An 18,586-nucleotide genomic window follows, 5' to 3' on the forward strand; every position below is an offset into this window, starting at 1 on the left:
GCAGTCTCCATAAAAGGGAACCCAAAAATCTTCTACCGGCATGTAAATAGTAAGAGGTGGAGTGGGGCTTATTCGGGACAAAGAGGGTAAAATATGCTTGGAGATGCAGACAAGGCTAATATACTTAATGAATACTTTGTATCAGTCTTCACTAAGGAAATGGAATCTGACAAAATATCGGTAGAAGCGGAGAGAGTAGAGGTAATGAAAGGGGTAAAAATTGAGAGGGGGGCAGGTACTAAAACTCTATGTTTAGAGGTAGATAAGCCACCTGGTCCAGATGCCTTGCATCCCAGGTTGCTAAAGGAAGTGGGGATGGAGATAGCAGAAGGGCTTTCCATAATCTTCCAATCTTCCCTGGATATGGGGGAGGTGCCAGAGGATTGGTGTGGCAAATGTGACACGCTTATTCAAGAAAGGGTTTAAGGACAGTCCGAGCAACTACAGGTCAGTTAGTTTAATATCAATGGTGGGCTAGAAACAATTATCAGGGAAAATATCAACAGACACTTACAGAGGTTCGAGTCAATTAAGGATGGCCAGCACGGATTTGTAAAAGGCAGATCATGCTTGACTAATGTAATTGAATTTTTTGATCAAGTAACAGTGAAGGTTGATGAAGGGAATGCAGTGGATGTTGTTGATATGGATTTTAAGAAAGCATTTGATAAGGTACCATATAAAAGGCTGGTTAACAAAATTAAGGCTCATGGAATAGGAGGGTCAATTGGATAAAAAATTGGCTTAAGAACAGAAAACAGCGAGTCATAGTAAAGGGTTATTTTTCAGACTGGAGGATGAAAGACAGTGGTGTTCCCCAAGGATCAGTGCTGGGACCACTGCTTTTTTTGCTATATATAAATGACTTGGAGCTTGGAATAAAGAGTAGAATCTCAAAATCTGCCAATGACACCAAACCTGGTGGTATGGCAAACCGTGTGGATAACATGAACCACCTGCAACAGGATATAGATAGGCTAGCAGAATGGGCTGATAGGTGGCAGATGGAATTTAATACTGACAAGTGTGAGGTGATGCATTTTGGCAGAAGGAATACAGAGAGGCAATATATACTTAATGATACAGTTCTAAAGAGTGTTCAGGAACAGAGGGACCTGGGGGTGCATGTGCATCGATCTTTGAAGGTGACAGGACATATGGAGTGAGTGCTTAGTAAAGCATATGGGATCTTGGGCTTCATAAGTAGAAGCATTGAGTAGAAAAGCAGGGAAGTTATGCTGAACCTTTATAAAGCTCTAGTTAGGCCCCAACTGGAGTACTGTGTCCGGTTCTGGTCACCACACTTCAGGAAGGATGTGTGAGTCCTTGATAGGGTGCGGAGGAGATTTTCCAGAATGATTCCTGGGATAGAGGATTTTAGATGTAAGGTTAGGTTGGAAAAGCTGGGGTTGTTCTCCCAAGCACAAAGGAGATTGAGGGGAGATTTAATAGAAGTATACAAGATTATGACAGGCTTAGATAAGTTAGACAAGGAAAAACTATTCCCATTAACCAATGGTAAGGGGATACAGATTGCAGGTTTTGGGTATGAGATGCAGGGGGAATAAAAGGAAGACATTTTTTACGTGGCAGGTGGTAATGACCTGGAGCTTGCTGCCCACAAGGGTGGTGGAAGTAGAGACAAACAAAGACTTCAAAAGGAAATTGAATGGCCATTTCAGGATATAGACTTGCAGGACTACAGGGATTGAGCAGGGGAGTGGGACTCACTGAATAGCTCCGTGGAGAGCCAGTGTGCACTCAATGGCCAAATGGCCTCCTCTTGTGCCATAAGTGACTCTGTACAACTCTATAAATATTGGTCAGGACACCAGCGCCTCGGTTTAACGTCTCATCTGAAAAACAGCACCTCCGACAGTGCAGTGCTCCCTCAATATTGCATTAGCCTTGATCAGCCTTGATTTTTGTGCTCCAGCTCTGGAGTGGGACTTCAATCTGGAACCTAGTGACTCAGAAATGAGAGTGCTGCCAAATGAGCCACAACTGGCACTAAAGGGAACCAACATTGAGAAGAGATCGTCACTTAGCACATTGGGTGAAAATTTGAGAATCCTTTTTGTGTATAACATTAGGTTGATAAATATTATGAGGGTGCAACAGGAATGGTAACTTCAGTGGAAAGAAACTGCATACTCAACAGCAGGTATTACAGAAAGTGAAAGGATAAACTAGAATATAATTACAATACATGGGAACACGACAAAGAGTTGGTGTTAAAACTATAGGCTGGACGTATTTGAAAAGGTTATAGATTAATTAATAGGTAATATTCTTGAACCTGGGTAGAGGGATGTGGTCTAACATTTTACAGAGCTTTGAGCAGATGGCTTCCACAGCATTTCTCCACGTGTGCACTGAATATTCATATGATGTAGTCCGTCTTATTCACAAACATTAACAAATGAGAAATACATCGTCAAAGCCTATAATTTTTGTACCTTTGTTAGTGATGCAATAACAACTTATAAATTAAAACAAGGCTTTATGGTATTGCATCTTTGGTATCAACAGTCAAAGCCCAATTAGGCATAAAATTAGCAATGAAAACCTACCTTGCTCTTCGTGCTGATTTCACTGCCTTGAGAACTGCTACTGCTGTGACGTTTCTTTCCTTTCCGAAACATTTCTCACCATTTTTTTTTAAAGCAGATAAACCTGTGAAATAGACAAAGGGTCAAAAAATGTTAGTGACAAGACATTCTTTACACATCATCCACCTCATGTGAAAATCATTTGGACATTAATGATGATATCCAACTTATAACAAATTTTCATCAATATGTATAAAGCTGACACTGAGTTCTCAGTGAGGCATGGGAGAAAATGCAGGAAGACAGCCTAATCTGTCTCCATTTGTACAAACAATATATAAATTTAAATCCTACATAAGATTGTACTAAACTCTCTATAACGTTCACAAACTGCTGGAATAAATGTAGGGACATGGTATACATCACGTTATTTTGAGGCTGACCCAAGCTATGAGCTCTCTGGATATAGGTCCTATAGTGCATCACGATACAGATTCAACAAGTGAGGTGAGAATGACTGCCCTTGACATCAAGGCAGCATTTGACCGAGTATGGCATCAAGGAACCCGAGCAAAACTGGAGTCAATGGGAATCAGGGGGAAAGCTCTTCACTGGTTGGAATCGCACCTATAACAAAGGAAGATAGTTGTGGTTGTTGGAGGTCAATCATCTCAGCTCCAGGATATCACTGCAGGAGCTACTCAGGGTAGTGTCCTAGGCCCAACCATCTTCAGCTGATTCATTACTGATCTGCCCTCCATCATAAGGTCAGAAGTGGGGATGTTCGCTGATGATTGCACAAAGTTCAGCACCATTCGCGACTCCTCAGATACTGAAGCAGCCCATCTCCAGATGTGGCAAGACCTGGACAACATCCAGGCTTGGGCTGATAAGTGGCAAGTAACATTCGTGCCACACAAGTGCCAAGCAATGACCATCTCAAACAACAGAGCATTTAGCCATCTCTCCTTGATATTCAATGGCATTGCCATCACTGAATCCTCCAATATCAACATCCTGGGGGTTGATATTGACCAGAAACTGAACTGGACCAGCCACATTAATGTTGTGGCCAGAAGAGCAGGTCAGAGGCTGGGAATTCTGACGCAAGTAACTCACCTCCTGACTCCCCAGTGTCTGTCCACCAACTAGAAAGCACAAGTCAGGAGTGTGATGGAGTACTCTCCACTTGCCTGGATGGGTGCAGCTCCAACAACATTCAAGAAGCTCGACAATATCCAGGACAAAGCAGCGTGCATGACTGGCACCCCATTCACAAACATTCACTCCCTCCACCACTGATGCACAGTGGCAGCAGTGTGTACGATCTACAAGATGCACTGCGGCAACTCACCAAGACTCCTTCGACAACACATTCCAAACCCACGACCTCTACCACCGAGAAGGACAAGGGCAGTAGATGCATGGGAACACCACCACCTGCAAGTTCCCCTCCAAGCCACACACCATCCCGACTTGGAACTATATTGCAGTGCCTTCACTGTCACTGGGTCAAAATTCTGGAACTTCCTTCCTAACAGCACTGTCGGTGTACTGACACCCCAAGGACTGCAGAGGTTCAAGAAGGCAGCTCACCGCTACCTTCTCAAGGACAATTATGGATGGGCAATAAATGCTATCTTGTCACCGACGTCCACATCCCATGAACAAAAAATATATATATTTATATAGTGCCGTTAATGTAATAAAACGTCCCAAGGTGCATCACAGGAGCATTATAAAACGAAATGTGACACTGAGCCACATAAGGAGATATTAGGTCAATTGACCAAAAGCTTGGTCAAAGAGGTAGGTTTTAAGGAGGGTCTTAAAAGAGGAAAGTGAGGTAGAGAGGTGGAGAGCTGTACAGAGGGACTTCCAGAGCCTGGGGCCTAGGCATCTGAAGCCCTAGCCACCAATGGTGGAGCGATTAATTAGGATCTCTTCAGCATCCCTGATTTTAGAGGTGTGCATATATCTGGGAGGGTTGTGGGGCTGGAGGAGATCACAGAGATAGGGAGGGGCGAAGCCATAGAGGGATTTGAAAACAAGGATGAGAATTTTAAAATCAAAACATTGCTTGAACGGGAGCCAAGGACAGTGAATGTGGTACCATTATTCAAGAAGAGTAGTAGGGATGAACCAGGTAATTACAGGCCAGTGAGTCTAACATAAATGGTAGGGAAACTATTGGGAAAAATTCTGAGGGACAAGATTAATCTCCACTTGGAGAGGCAGGGTTTAATCAAGCATAAGTCAGCATAGCTTTGTCAGGGGGAGATCCTGATTGATTGACTTTTTCGCAGAGGTGACTAGATGTGTCGATGAGGGTAAAGCAGTTGACGCAGTCTACATGGACTTCAGTAAGGCTTTTGATAAGGTCCCGCATGGGAGATTGGTCAAGGAGGTAACAGCCCATAGGATCCAGGGCAATTTGGCAAAGTGGATCCAAAATTAGCTTAGTTGCAGGAGGCAGAGGGTGATGGTCAAGGGTTGTTTTTGTGATTGGAAGCCTGTGACCAGTGGTGTACCACAGGGATCAGTGCTGGGACCCTTGCTGTTTGTAGCATGCATTAATGATTTAGATGTGAATATAGGAGGTATGATCAGTAAGTTCGCAGATGACACGTAAATTGGTGGTGTCATAAAGAGTGAGGAGAAAAGCCTTAGATTACAAGACAATATAGATTAGAGGTAATCACCTCTAAGTCTGCCAAATGATGCTTCACCTCCCGAAGGACGTAGATGAGCTTTCCGGACGTCGATGGTGGGCACTGAGGAAATGGCTTATTACCTGCACCAGATTCCACCCCCCCTCCCCCCCCCCTTTACCCCCCTTCCACCCCCCCCCCCCCACCCCCGTCCCCTTCCCTGCTCCACCCTCTCAGCTCACCCCCTCACAACCCCGCCCCAGCCCGCCCCCCCCGCACCATCTTCACCCCGCACCCCCTTCCCCTGCACCCCCCCCCCACCCCCTCCCTCTACCCCTCCCCCTTGCATCCCCTCCTCCCACCGGCACCATCCTACACCTGTGTAGGGGCCCCAACAACCCCACTGCCTTGTGGGCGTCTCGGGAGAGACCAAGGCTAAGGGAGTAAACCCTAACAGAAAATCCGGAGCGGAACCCCGTAGGCGGTCATGTGTCACCTTTGGCATGTTTCCGGCAGTTCCTGCAGCCATACTGGTGCCAAACGTCGTGTCCTGCACTCCTTTGGACCCCACCAGAAAGGCCGAGAGGGGGGTTTTGACGACTGGGCAACTCTCAACCTCCATAAATTTGCCCAGGCATGCGCCATGGAGAGGTCACTCCATAGTTGCCTCACAGCGACTGAAACAACACGGAAGGCAGCAGTTACGGGTTATAAGTCCAGATAAATTGGCGTAGAAACTGGGCGCCACGGGTTGCCTTTGTCGGTGGGAGAGGTCATTGCACCTCACTGGACAGCTACTGCCCGCCTCAAACCGGGCAGCCCCCGGTCAATAAGGTTCTGTCCCGCCACAGTCTGCCTGCTTCAATGGGTGCTTGGAGCTCAGGGTCATTGCCCGAAAGGTGGACTGATACACCGCACCAAACAACATGAAAAAAGGAAAGAAGGTACCAGCCCTTCGCTTTGCAAGCTGGAACGTCAGAACTATGTGTCCTGGCCTGTCGGAAGACCTTACACAAATCAACGATTCTCGGAAGACCGCCATCATTAACAACGAGCTCAGTAGACTCAATGTGGACATTGCAGCACTTCAGGAGACTCGCCTCCCCGCGAGTGGCTCTCTAGCAGAGCAAGACTACACCTTCTTCTGGCAGGGCAGGGATCCTGAAGAACCAAGACAGCATGGAGTGGGCTTCGCCATCAGAAACTCCTTGCTCAGCATGATAGAGCCTCCCTCAAATGGCTCGGAACGCATACTGTCCATCCGACTGCTCACCACCTCTGGTCCAGTACACCTACTCAGCATCTATGCTCCAACACTCTGTTCCGCACCTGAAGCTAAAGACCAGTTCTATGAACAACTCCATAACATCATTAGCAGCATCCCCAACACCGAACACCTATTCCTGCTGGGGGACTTTAATGCCAGGGTTGGGGCCGACCATGACTCATGGCCCTCCTGCCTTGGGCGCTATGGCGTTGGAAGGATGAATGAGAACGGGCAGAGACTGCTTGAGTTGTGTACCTATCATAACCTCTGCATCACCAACTCGTTCTTTCACACTAAACCCTGTCACCAGGTTTCATGGAGGCACCCAAGATCACGTCGTTGGCACCAGCTAGACCTCATTGTCACAAGGCGAGCCGCCTTAAACAGTGTTCAAATCACACGCAGCTTCCACAGTGCGGACTGCGACACCGACCACTCCCTGGTGTGCAGCAAGGTTAGACTCAGACCAAAGAAGTTGCATCATTCCAAGCAGAAGGGCCACCCGCGCATCAACACGAGCAGAATTTCTCACCCACAGCTGTTACAAAAATTTCTAAATTCACTTGTAACAGCCCTTCAAAACACTCCCACAGGGGATGCTGAGACCAAGTGGGCCCACATCAGAGACGCCATCTATGAGTCAGCTTTGACCACCTACGGCAAAAGTGCGAAGAGAAATGCAGACTGGTTTCAATCTCATAATGAAGAGCTGGAACCTGTCATAGCCGCTAAGCGCATTGCACTTTTGAACTACAAGAAAGCCCCCAGCGATTTAACATCCGCAGCACTTAAAGCAGCCAGAAGTACTGCACAAAGAACAGCTAGGCGTTGCGCAAACGACTACTGGCAACACCTATGCAGCCATATTCAGCTGGCCTCAGACACCGGAAACATCAGAGGAATGTATGATGGCATGAAGAGAGCTCTTGGGCCAACCATCAAGAAGATCACCCCCCTCAAATCTAAATCGGGGGACATAATCACTGACCAACGCAAACAGATGGACCGCTGGGTTGAGCACTACCTAGAACTGTACTCCAGGGAGAATGCTGTCACTGAGAATGCCCTCAATGCAGCCCAGCCTCTACCAGTCATGGATGAGCTGGACATACAGCCAACCAAATCGGAACTCAGTGATGCCATTGATTCCCTAGCCAGCGGAAAAGCCCCTGGGAAGGACAGCATTACCCCTGAAATAATCAAGAGTGCCAAGCCTGCTATACTCTCAGCACTACATGAACTGCTATGCCTGTGCTGGGACGAGGGAGCAGTACCCCAGGACATGCGCGATGCCAACATCATCACCCTCTATAAAAACAAAGGTGACCGCGGTGACTGCAACAACTACCGTGGAATCTCCCTGCTCAGCATAGTGGGGAAAGTCTTTGCTCGAGTCGCTCTGAACAGGCTCCAGAAGCTGGCCGAGCGCGTCTACCCTGAGGCACAGTGTGGCTTTCGTGCAGAGAGATCGACTATTGACATGCTGTTCTCCCTTCGTCAGATACAGGAGAAATGCCGTGAACAACAGATGCCCCTCTACATTGCTTTCATTGATCTCACCAAAGCCTTTGACCTCGTCAGCAGACGTGGTCTCTTCAGACTACTAGAAAAGATCGGATGTCCACCAAAGCTACTAAGTATCATCACCTCATTCCATGACAATATGAAAGGCACAATTCAACATGGTGGCTCCTCATCAGAGCCCTTTCCTATCCTGAGTGGTGTGAAACAGGGCTGTGTTCTCGCACCCACACTTTTTGGGATTTTCTTCTCCCTGCTGCTTTCACATGCGTTCAAATCCTCTGAAGAAGGAATTTTCCTCCACACAAGATCAGGGGGCAGGTTGTTCAACCTTGCCCGTCTAAGAGCGAAGTCCAAAGTACGGAAAGTCCTCATCAGAGAACTCCTCTTTGCTGACGATGCTGCTTTAACATCTCACACTGAAGAATGCCTGCAGAGTCTCATCGACAGGTTTGCGTCTGCCTGCAATGAATTTGGCCTAACCATCAGCCTCAAGAAAACGAACATCATGGGGCAGGATGTCAGAAATGCTCCATCCATCAATATTGGCGACCACGCTCTGGAAGTGGTTCAAGAGTTCACCTACCTAGGCTCAACTATCACCAGTAACCTGTCTCTAGATGCAGAAATCAACAAGCGCATGGGTAAGGCTTCCACTGCTATGTTCAGACTGGCCAAGAGAGTGTGGGAAAATGGCGCACTGACACGGAACACAAAAGTCCGAGTGTATCAGGCCTGTGTCCTCAGTACCTTGCTCTACGGCAGCGAGGCCTGGACAACGTATGCCAGCCAAGAGCGACGTCTCAATTCATTCCATCTTCGCTGCCTTCGGAGAATACTTGGCATCAGGTGGCAGGACTATATCTCCAACACAGAAGTCCTTGAAGCGGCCAACATCCCCAGCTTATACACACTACTGAGTCAGCGGCGCTTGAGATGGCTTGGCCATGTGAGCCGCATGGAAGATGGCAGGATCCCCAAAGACACATTGTACAGCGAGCTCGCCACTGGTATCAGACCCACCGGCCGTCCATGTCTCCGTTATAAAGACGTCTGCAAACGCGACATGAAATCGTGTGACATTGATCACAAGTCGTGGGAGTCAGTTGCCAGCATTCGCCAGAGCTGGCGGGCAGCCATAAAGACAGGGCTAAATTGTGGCGAGTCGAAGAGACTTAGTAGTTGGCAGGAAAAAAGACAGAGGCGCAAGGGGAGAGCCAACTGTGCAACAGCCCCAACAAACAAATTTCTCTGCAGCACCTGTGGAAGAGCCTGTCACTCCAGAATTGGCCTTTATAGCCACTCCAGGCGCTGCTTCACAAACCACTGACCACCTCCAGGCGCGTATCCATTGTCTCTCGAGATAAGGAGGCCCAAAAAGAATAGATGGGCTGGTAAGATGGGCAGAGCAGTGGCAAATGGAATTTAATCCTGAGTGTGAAGTGATACATTTTGGGAGGGCAAGGGAATATACAATGGATGGTCAGACCTAGGAAGTACATAGGATCAAAGGGACCTTGGTGTACTTGTCCATAGATCACTGAAGGCAGCAGCACAGGTAGATAAGGTGGTTAGGAAGGCATGTGGGACACTTGCCTTTATTAGCCGAGGCATAGAATATCAGCAGGGAGGTTATGAGGAAGCTATATAAAACGCTAGTTAGGTCACAGCTGGAGTACTGTGTACAGTTCTGGTCACCACACTATAGGAAGGATTTGATTGCACTGGAAAGGGTGAAGAGGAGATTCACCAGGATGTTGCCTAGGCTGGAGCATTTCAGCTATGAAGAGAGACTGAAAAGGCTAGGGTTGTTTTCCTTAGAGCAGAGAAGGCTGAGGGGGGACCTGACGAGGTATACAAAATTATGAGGGGCATTGATAGGGTAGATAGGAAGAAACTCTTTCCCTTAGCGGAGGGGTCAATAACCGGGGGCAAAGATTTAAGGTCAGGGGCAGGAGATTTCGAGGGGATTTGAGGAAAACTTTTTTCACTGAGGGTGATTGGAATCTGGAATGCACTGTCTGAAGGAGTGGTAGAGGCAAGAACCCTCACAACATTTAAGAAGTATTTGGATGAGTACTTGAAATGCCATAGCATACAAGGCTACGGGCCAAGTGCTGGAAAATGGGATTAGAATAGATAGGTGCTTGATGACCGGCACGGACACGATGGGCTGAAGGGCCTGTTTCTCTGCTGTATGACTCTATGCCAATGTAGGTCAGTGAGCACAGGGGTGACAGGTCAACAGAATTTGGTATTACTTAGGACACAGGCAACAGAGTTTTGGATGACCTCAAGTTTATGAAGTGTAGAATGTGAGAGTCCAGCCAGGTGCACTGGAAAAGTCAACTCCAGAGGTAACAAATGCACGAATGTGGGTTTAAGAGCAGATGAGCTGAGACAGGGGCAAAGTCCGGTGATGTTAAGGAGGTGGAAATAAGCAGTCTTAGTGATGCCACGAATATGAGGTCGGAAGCTCATCTCGGGGACAAATATGACACCGATGTTGTGAACGGTCTGGTTTATTCTCACTGTTGCCAGGGAGAGGGATGAAGTCAGTACATAAGGAATGGAGTTTGGAGCAGGAACCGAAAAAAATGGTTTCAGTCTTCCCAATATTTAATTGCAGGAAATTTCTGTTCCTCCAATACTGGATGTCGGATAAGCAGTCTGGTAATTTAGCGACAGTGGAAGAGTTGAGAGAAGTGGGGGTGAGGTAGAGTTGGGTGGCATCAGCATACATGTGAAAACTAACGCTGTGCTTTCAGATGATGTCACCAAGGGGCAGCATGTGGATGAGAAATAGGAGGGAGCCAAGGATAGATCGTTGTGGGATACCAGAGGTAGTGGTGCAGGATTAGGAAAACAAGTCATTGCAAATGATACTCTGGATATTAGATAGGCAAGAATGGAACCAGGCAAGTGCAGTCCAATCCATGTGGACAACAGTAGAGAGGCATTGGAGGAGGATGGTGTGATCAACCATGTCAAAGGCTGCAGACAGGTCAAGAAGGACTGGGAGGGAATGTTTGCCTTTGTCACAGTCACGTAGGATGTCATTTGTGACTTTGATAAGAGCTGTTTTGGTACTGAGGCAGGTGTGGAAACCTGATTGGAGGGATTCAAACATGGAGTTCCAGGAAAGATGGGCATGGATTTGGGAAGCAACAACACGTTCAAGGTCTTTGGAGAGAAAAGGGAGGTTGGAGTTGGGATGGTAGTTTGCATGGACTGTGGGGTCAAGGGTTTTTTTGAGGAATGGGGCAGATTTAAAGGAAAGAGGGACAACACCTGAAGAGAGAGAACCATTTACAATATCAGCTAACATAGGGACCAGGAGGGAAAGTTGAGTGGTCAGCAGTTTAGTGGAAATAGGGTCAAGGGAGCGGGAAGTGGGTCTCATGGACAAGATGAGCTCGGAGAGGGCTTGAGGGGAGATAGGAGAGAAACTAGAGAAAGCAGAAAACTCTAGAGCAAATTTAGCTTGGTGGGGGAGAGGAGGGGAGGGATGAGACAGAGGCAGCTGATCGGGTGGTCTCGATCTTAATGACAAAGAAGTCCCTGATCTCCTCGCACATTGTAGGTGAGGGTGGAGAAGACAGGGGAGAGGGGTTTAAAAAGACAATTTGCAGTAAAAAAGCTGGGGGTTATCTTTGCATTCAGGATTCCCCACATAGCTTTATACAGCATGTGCTGTGATTCCTACATTAAACATATTTAACCAGGTACAGGTCAGCAGGCAAAGTTACATCATAGGTGTGTATTGGTTTGATGAAGGTTCAATATTTCCACTTGCATTATTCTATTACTGAACAAATTACTAATTTACTAAATTTGTGGTATAACTTGTATCTGAACATTAAAAATACCAGGCAAGTGCCCATTGATCTCTGAACCATTCAGAAACTTCTTTCAGTAACTTCAGCACTTCAGTAACTGAGGACATCTATGGTGCCCCAAGCTACAATCACAATATTAAGGCAATCATGTACCACAGTAAATACATAATGTACTGCAGATACATTTCCCCCATAACATCTTGTGCTTGAGTTGCAACGTTTATAAATCCTTTCTCAAAAAAGTTTTTAAAGGAAAAAAAGCAATAAATGTTTCAACATATTCAAAAAGAGATGTCTGGTTGCAACATTGTAAGTAAGGATAAGGGATAGTTGATAAATTGCTGTGGCTCTAGCCCATTAAAAATGTCATCTGTGGAATGCAGACAGGTTCCATTAAATTATCGGCAATAATAATTGATATTCCAGTCCCAGTAAACACCTATCATATTGTTAGCGTGGACTGATATCCTTTGCAGTCCTGAATGCCAGCAGCCAATAACACTCGCATCTTTCCATTGCTGATGGCTCTAGGATTGGAAATCAAATGCAAAACAGTTCTTTCTCTTCCCCCACCCCCAATATTCTGAAACTCCGTCAGTATAGATTTCTCCAAATGCACAGTAACAAAATATTCAGTTTTCTTTGGGTTGCAGTGAGAGAAAAAGATGGTCAACTTTTCAACCTCGTATCTCCTCTTAAGTGTGAGCAATCAGGGCATTAGGAGCAGAAACTTGAGTAGAGATCAGTTACACTGGATCTCAGCCCACTGTACGAACCACACAAATATACAGCTGCAAAAATTAATAGTGCAGGAAGCTCCCACCAAAATGCTTTATTTTAACATAGTAAAGCTAAACAACTGGCATCAACCACTTTCCAGGGCCTTTATGCCAGGAATGCACTGCTTTGCATTTCTGCCCTTTTAAACTGGGAATTTCAATGGCTGCAACTTACAGTTGTTCTTTAAAGTGTTGTCTGTATCACTGGATCCATGCGGGCGTCTGATGCCTGCTGGACAGATCATCGACTGGTTCAATCGATGATGAACATTCACCTAACACCAAGACATCGCAAGACCCAAAAGTCCAAGAGGAAGATGATCAATGCCTCAGCCCTAAAGCAGCCCGACTGAAGAGAGGAATTCCAAGTGCAGCTCACAACCAATCTGGAAAATCTTCACGCATCCAACTCAATTTCAGAAAAGTGTGAACAAATAAAGTCAGCTGTAGTAGACTCCTGTGTCCAGACCATCGGGTTCGAGCATCGTCGTCACCAGGACTGGTTCGATGAAAACGATGCTGAAATATGAGACCACCAGGTACAAAAATGAGCAGCCTTCATTGCCTGGCAGAACAACCCAGGTCGCAAGTCAAACAGGCAGCACTGCAACATCTCAAGGCTGATACCCAAAGGCAAATCCGAAAGATAAAGGACAAGTGGTGGGAAAAGAAAGCCCGAGAGATCCAACAATATGCTGACCATCATGACATGCAAAGCTTTTCTGAAGCCACCGTCTTCATCTATAGACCAAGATCAAATGGACAAGATCCCTTTCGCTTACAGGATGGTGTCTCTCTTCTTAAGAATGACAATGCCATCCGTCAATGCTGGAAAGAACATTTTCAACAACTCCTCAGCCGTGAATCTACAGTGGCAGCTGATACTCTTCAGGCTATCCCCCAGTATCCTGTGGTAGAATCCATGTATAAACCACCATCAATGGGAGAGCTGCAACAAAAACAACAAAGCCTACGGCCCCGATGGTATTACAGCTGAGGTCTTCAAAGCTGGTGGGCTTTTGCTCCCTTCAAGACTCCATGCACTCAACCTATGGATTTGCAAGGAAAAAGAACTCCCCCCACCCTGACTTCAGGAATGTGACAATTGTAACTATCTTCAAGAAGGGAGATAAATCATGCTGTGGGAACTATCGAGGTATTTCCCTCTTGGACATAGCAGGGAAATCCTGACACGCATTCTCCTGAATCGCCTACATCCTATGGCTGAGGAAATCCTCCCAGAGACACTGTGTGGCTTTAAACCTTCCAGAGGAACCTCCTACATGGTCTGCGTTGCCAGACAAATCCAGGAAAAATGTCCAGAACAACAGCAGGAACTCTTCATTACAGTCATCAATCTGACCAAAGCATTTGACTCAGTAAATCGCGAGGTTCTGTGGAATGAGCTCCAAAGATTTGGATGTCCAAGAAACTTCATTACAATCCTGCAATTGCTCCGTAATAATATGACTGCAACTGTCTTGAGTGGGAAATCTGAAACAGACATTTTCTAAACCGGACTGGGGTCAAGCAAGGCATGTGATAGCCCCCATACTACTTACAATCAACCTGACAGTGGCTATTCACCTTCTGAAAGATCAGCTGCCCTCTGGTGTGAGCATTAAATACTGCCTAGATGGAAAACTCTTTAACCTCAGATGTCTCCGTGCCAAAACTAAACTGACCACCATAGACATACATGATCTACAGTTTGCGCATGACTGCAGTGTTGTTGCCCACTCTGCACCAGATTTAAAAGCTGCTCTCAATCTCTTCAATTCTGCATACAAGAGACTTGGCCTGTCCTTGAATGTTGCCGAAACAAAACTCATATCAACCCACACCTGGTCAGCAAAATATTCCACCTCCCATATATGTTGAGCACTTCCCATACCTTGACAGCCATCTGTCTCAAAAGGCCACCATTGATGAGGCGATCCAACACCGGATCAGCTGCACCAGCTCAGCCTTCTACATACTACAGCAGTGAACGTTTGACAACAAAGACCTCCGCAAGTCAACAAAAGTCCTCGCGTACAGAGCAGTTGTTATCACCACACTCCTGTACTGCAGTGAGACCTGGACTGTGTATCAGCGACACATAAGAGCGCGAGAGAAATTTCATCAGCAATGCCTCTGCCGCATCCTCCAGATTCAAGGGGAGGCCCATTCAACAAATACTAGTGCCTTTCCTGAATCCAGCTGCAAAACCAACTTCAATAGACTGGACACTGGGTCCAGATGGCCAAAAACCATCCCCCCCACTAGGTCCTAGTTTTCTCAGCTCTCAAATGGCTAGCATTCCAGGGAGGACAATGTAAATGCTTCAAAGACACTCTGAACTGCAGCAGCATTGACATTGATGACTGGGAGGAGCTTTCTACCAATCGTTCAAAGCAGCAACAACTTGTCCATCAATGCTTTGAGTCCAAACGCCTTAATGATGAGGCAGAGCAGCAGCAAAGGAAAGAAAAGGAAGCAAATCCTGCACTTCGGATCCCACTACATCCTGCCCCATGTGCCCAAAGATCTGCGGGTCGAGAATCGACCTATTCAGTCAGATAAAGACCCATGGCCAAAACTCGCGACCTTGAGTAGACGTCATCCTCGAATCGAGGGACAGCCGACGATGACAACTGTTGTTCTTACAAAGCATTTTTGGGAGTTTTTCCTTATTTGGTATTATTTAGCATGAGAAGGAGGAACATAGAGATGTTAGCCAAGTCAGATTATGATAGGACTGCGCTTACTTGCCCTCTCAATATATAGGTAACAACAGACTTCACCTGCATGTGTTTGAGAAACAATGAATGTGGAGGCTACATTCCACCAGAGAGGCTGTGACAGTTGTTTTGTATGTTGCAAGCTAACCTGTACTGACTCCAGGTCAGGCACTGCACTGCAGTCAGCAGTTCTCAAGGTCACTCCAGCCCTTAACATTTGTGTCCAAGCTCATTCCAGGCTACCACCGCAGACATCAACAATATCACAGGCTACAGCAAAAACAAAGATCTATGACAGAGTGGACTGTGACATTCAGGCAATGTTAACATGGTGATTAAGGTTTTCTTCATTATACATACAGTGTATATGTGTGTCCACAAAGCTCTACCTCACCACCACCTCGCTCGACCCCTCCACTGTCTGTTTTTTAATGCTGCTTGTCCAACGTCCAGTTCTGGATAAGCAGAAATTTCCTCCAACTAATTATCGGGAATACCGAAGCCATTGTCTTCAGTCCCTGCCGCAAACTCTGTTCCCCAGCCACTGACTCCATCCCTCTCCCTGGCAACTGCCTGAGGATAAATCAGACCACTTGGAACTTTGGATTCCCATTTGACCCTGCGATGAGCTTCCGACCATGCTATCTGCTACACCACCAAATCCACCTACACCTACCTCTCTAATATTGCCCGACTCTGCCAGCCTCAACCCATATCTTTGCTACCTCTACATTGGACTATTCCAATGATCTCCTGGCCAACCTCCCATTTTCCATCCTTCATAAACTTGAGCTCTTCCAAAACTCTGCTGTCTATATCCAAGTTCGCACCATCCCATTCATCCATCACCCTCGTGCTCACTGACCTGCATTGACGCCTGATTCGGCAACAGCTCAGTTTTAAAATTCTCATCATACTTTTCAAATCCTTTCACAACCTAGACATTCCCTTTTTCTGTAACCTCCTCCAGCCCTACAACCCTCCGAGATCTCTACGCTCCTCCAGTTCTGGCCTCTTGCACATCCCTGATTTTAACTGCACCACCATTGGTGGCTATGCCTTCAGTTGTCTGGGCCCTAGGATCTTGGATTCCCTCCCTAAACCTCTCTACTCCTCCCTCCTCCTTAAGACGCTCCTTAAAACCTAACTACCAAACTTTTCGTCATTTGTCCTAATATCGCCTTATGTGGCTCGGTGTCAAATTTTGGCGGTGAAGCGCCTTGGGACATTTTACAATGTTAAAGGTGCCATATAAATGAAAGCTAATTGTTGTATCACTGCATGTTTTCAGGTGGTCACCCACTGACCATAAACCTAACAATTCTCCTGCATTCAGTAAGAGATCATTTCTTACACATAAAAATTGCAATGCCATACTTGTATGGACTGTGATGGTAAATTTGCAGGATTTCTTTTGTATTCTTTTACTGGACAGCAAAACAAAGAAGAATGCACGAGACAGTGGCAGCACAGTGGCGCAGTGGTTAGCATCGCAGCCTCACAGCTCCAGCGACCCGGGTTCAATTCTGGGTACTGCTTGTGTGGAGTTTGCAAGTTCCAGTATAGGTAGGTGGTAGGGGAATATAGGGAAGGCGGGGATGTGGTAGGAATATGGGATTAGTGTAGGATTAGTATAAATGGGTGGTTGATGTTCCATCCATCAATATTGGTGACCACGCTCTGGAAGTGGCTCAAGAGTTCACCTACCTAGGCTCAACTATCACCACTAACCTGTCTCTAGATGCAGAAATCAACAAGTGCATGGGAAAGGCTTCCACTGCTATGTCCAGACTGGCCAAGAGAGTGTGGGAAAATGGCGCACTGACACGGAACACAAAAGTCCGAGCGTATCCAGCGAGGCCTGGACAACGTATATCAGCCAAGAGTGACGTCTCAATTCATTCCATCTTCGCTGACTCTGGAGAATACTTGGCATCAGGTGGCAGGACCGTATCTCCAACACAGAAGTCCTCGAGGCGGCCAACATCCCCAGCTTATACACACTACTGAGTCAGCGGCGCTTGAGATGGCTTGGCCATGTGAGCCACATGGAAAATGGCAGGATCCCCAAAGACACATTGTACAGCGAGCTCGCCACTGGTATCAGACCCACCGGCCGTCCATTTCTCCGCTTCAAGGACGTCTGCAAACGCGACATGAAGTCCTGTGACATTGATCACAAGTCGTGGGAGTCAGTTGCCAGCGTTCGCCAGAGCTGGCGGGCAGTCATAAAGGCTGGGCTAAAGTGTGGCGAGTCAAAGAGACTTAGCAGTTGGCAGGAAAAAAGACAAAAGCGCAATGAGAGAGCCAACTGTGTAACAGACCCGACAAACAAATTTTTCTGCAGCACCTGTGGAAGAGCCTGTCACTCTAGAATTGGCCTTTATAGTCACTCCAGGCGCTGCTCCACACAACACTGACCACCTCCAGGCGCTTACCCATTGTCTCTCAAGATAAGGAGGCCAAAGAAAAAGAAAGTAGGATTAGTATAAATGGGTGGTCGATGGTCGGCACAGACTCGGTGGGCCGAAGGACTGTATCTCTAAATAAAATAAAAAACATTTGTAAATCCCACAGCCAAGCCTGCATTTGTACCTTCTAGTTGAAAAAAATTCAACAGCGAATGGTGAGGATGAAAGAGTTAAGCAGAGCAGAGCTTTATTTGTAAAACTGACTGTTACCAACACACTACAGGCCCAAAAACACATTCACACCAACCCCCACTTCCTTTCAGCCTCTCCCCAAAACACAACTGTCATTACATTTACAGAACATGAAAACAATTTTTAAAAAGCTTTCAAATATAAAACTAATTACCTGATGCATTAATGGGGTCTTACAGAAATAAGAAAATCATTCCGCACAATATTTCAGCCTTAGCTCTGAAAGATTCCTCCTGAAGCTTCGAATGTCTCAGTTTCTTTGTCCCCAGTCTGTGCGGAGACGGTTTGCAGCCGGAGGCATTTGGCAGTGGGACCGGAAGTGTTCGGACTGGGACCGGAAGTGTTTTCATTGAGCTCAGCATGTCGGTCAAGCGCAAAGCGGAGGTTTTCGTCCCGGCGGAGGAGAGCGACCAGTTACTGATCCTCCCGCTGTGAGTCCTCGGCCCTCCTTTCTCCTCAGGCTATCGGAATAAGATGCTGCAGCCCCGACTGTCGGCGGCAGTTCCAGGAACCGAGTTCTCACCTCCACCCACCGATAGACCCCATCCACCCCCCCCCCCTCCCCCCCTCCCCCTACCCGCCCCGGGGTCA

General features: G+C 46.8%; 2 protein-coding genes across 3 annotated transcripts in view; one reads left to right on the forward strand and one right to left on the reverse strand.

The window, feature by feature from the left end:
* Positions 1 to 18,301, reverse strand: part of itgb1bp1 (integrin beta 1 binding protein 1) — a 49,626-nt gene extending 31,325 nt beyond the window's left edge. The window contains exons 1-2 of one of the 2 annotated variants that reach the window (XM_068022432.1): positions 18,150 to 18,301; positions 2,574 to 2,676 (exon numbers count right to left, since the gene is read on the reverse strand). In XM_068022432.1, coding sequence (XP_067878533.1) covers positions 2,574 to 2,645 — 72 coding nt within the window. In that variant the 5' untranslated portion in view covers positions 2,646 to 2,676; positions 18,150 to 18,301. The remainder of the gene's footprint in view (positions 1 to 2,573; positions 2,677 to 18,149) is intronic. The other variant, XM_068022421.1, reaches the window with a different exon arrangement.
* Positions 18,299 to 18,586, forward strand: part of cpsf3 (cleavage and polyadenylation specific factor 3) — a 35,215-nt gene continuing 34,927 nt past the window's right edge. Inside the window, exon 1 of the mRNA XM_068022412.1 lies at positions 18,299 to 18,426. Coding sequence (XP_067878513.1) covers positions 18,356 to 18,426 — 71 coding nt within the window. The 5' untranslated portion in view covers positions 18,299 to 18,355. The remainder of the gene's footprint in view (positions 18,427 to 18,586) is intronic.

Source organism: Heterodontus francisci, chromosome 3 (genome assembly GCF_036365525.1).
Source record: "Heterodontus francisci isolate sHetFra1 chromosome 3, sHetFra1.hap1, whole genome shotgun sequence".
Lineage (NCBI taxonomy): Eukaryota > Metazoa > Chordata > Chondrichthyes > Heterodontiformes > Heterodontidae > Heterodontus > Heterodontus francisci.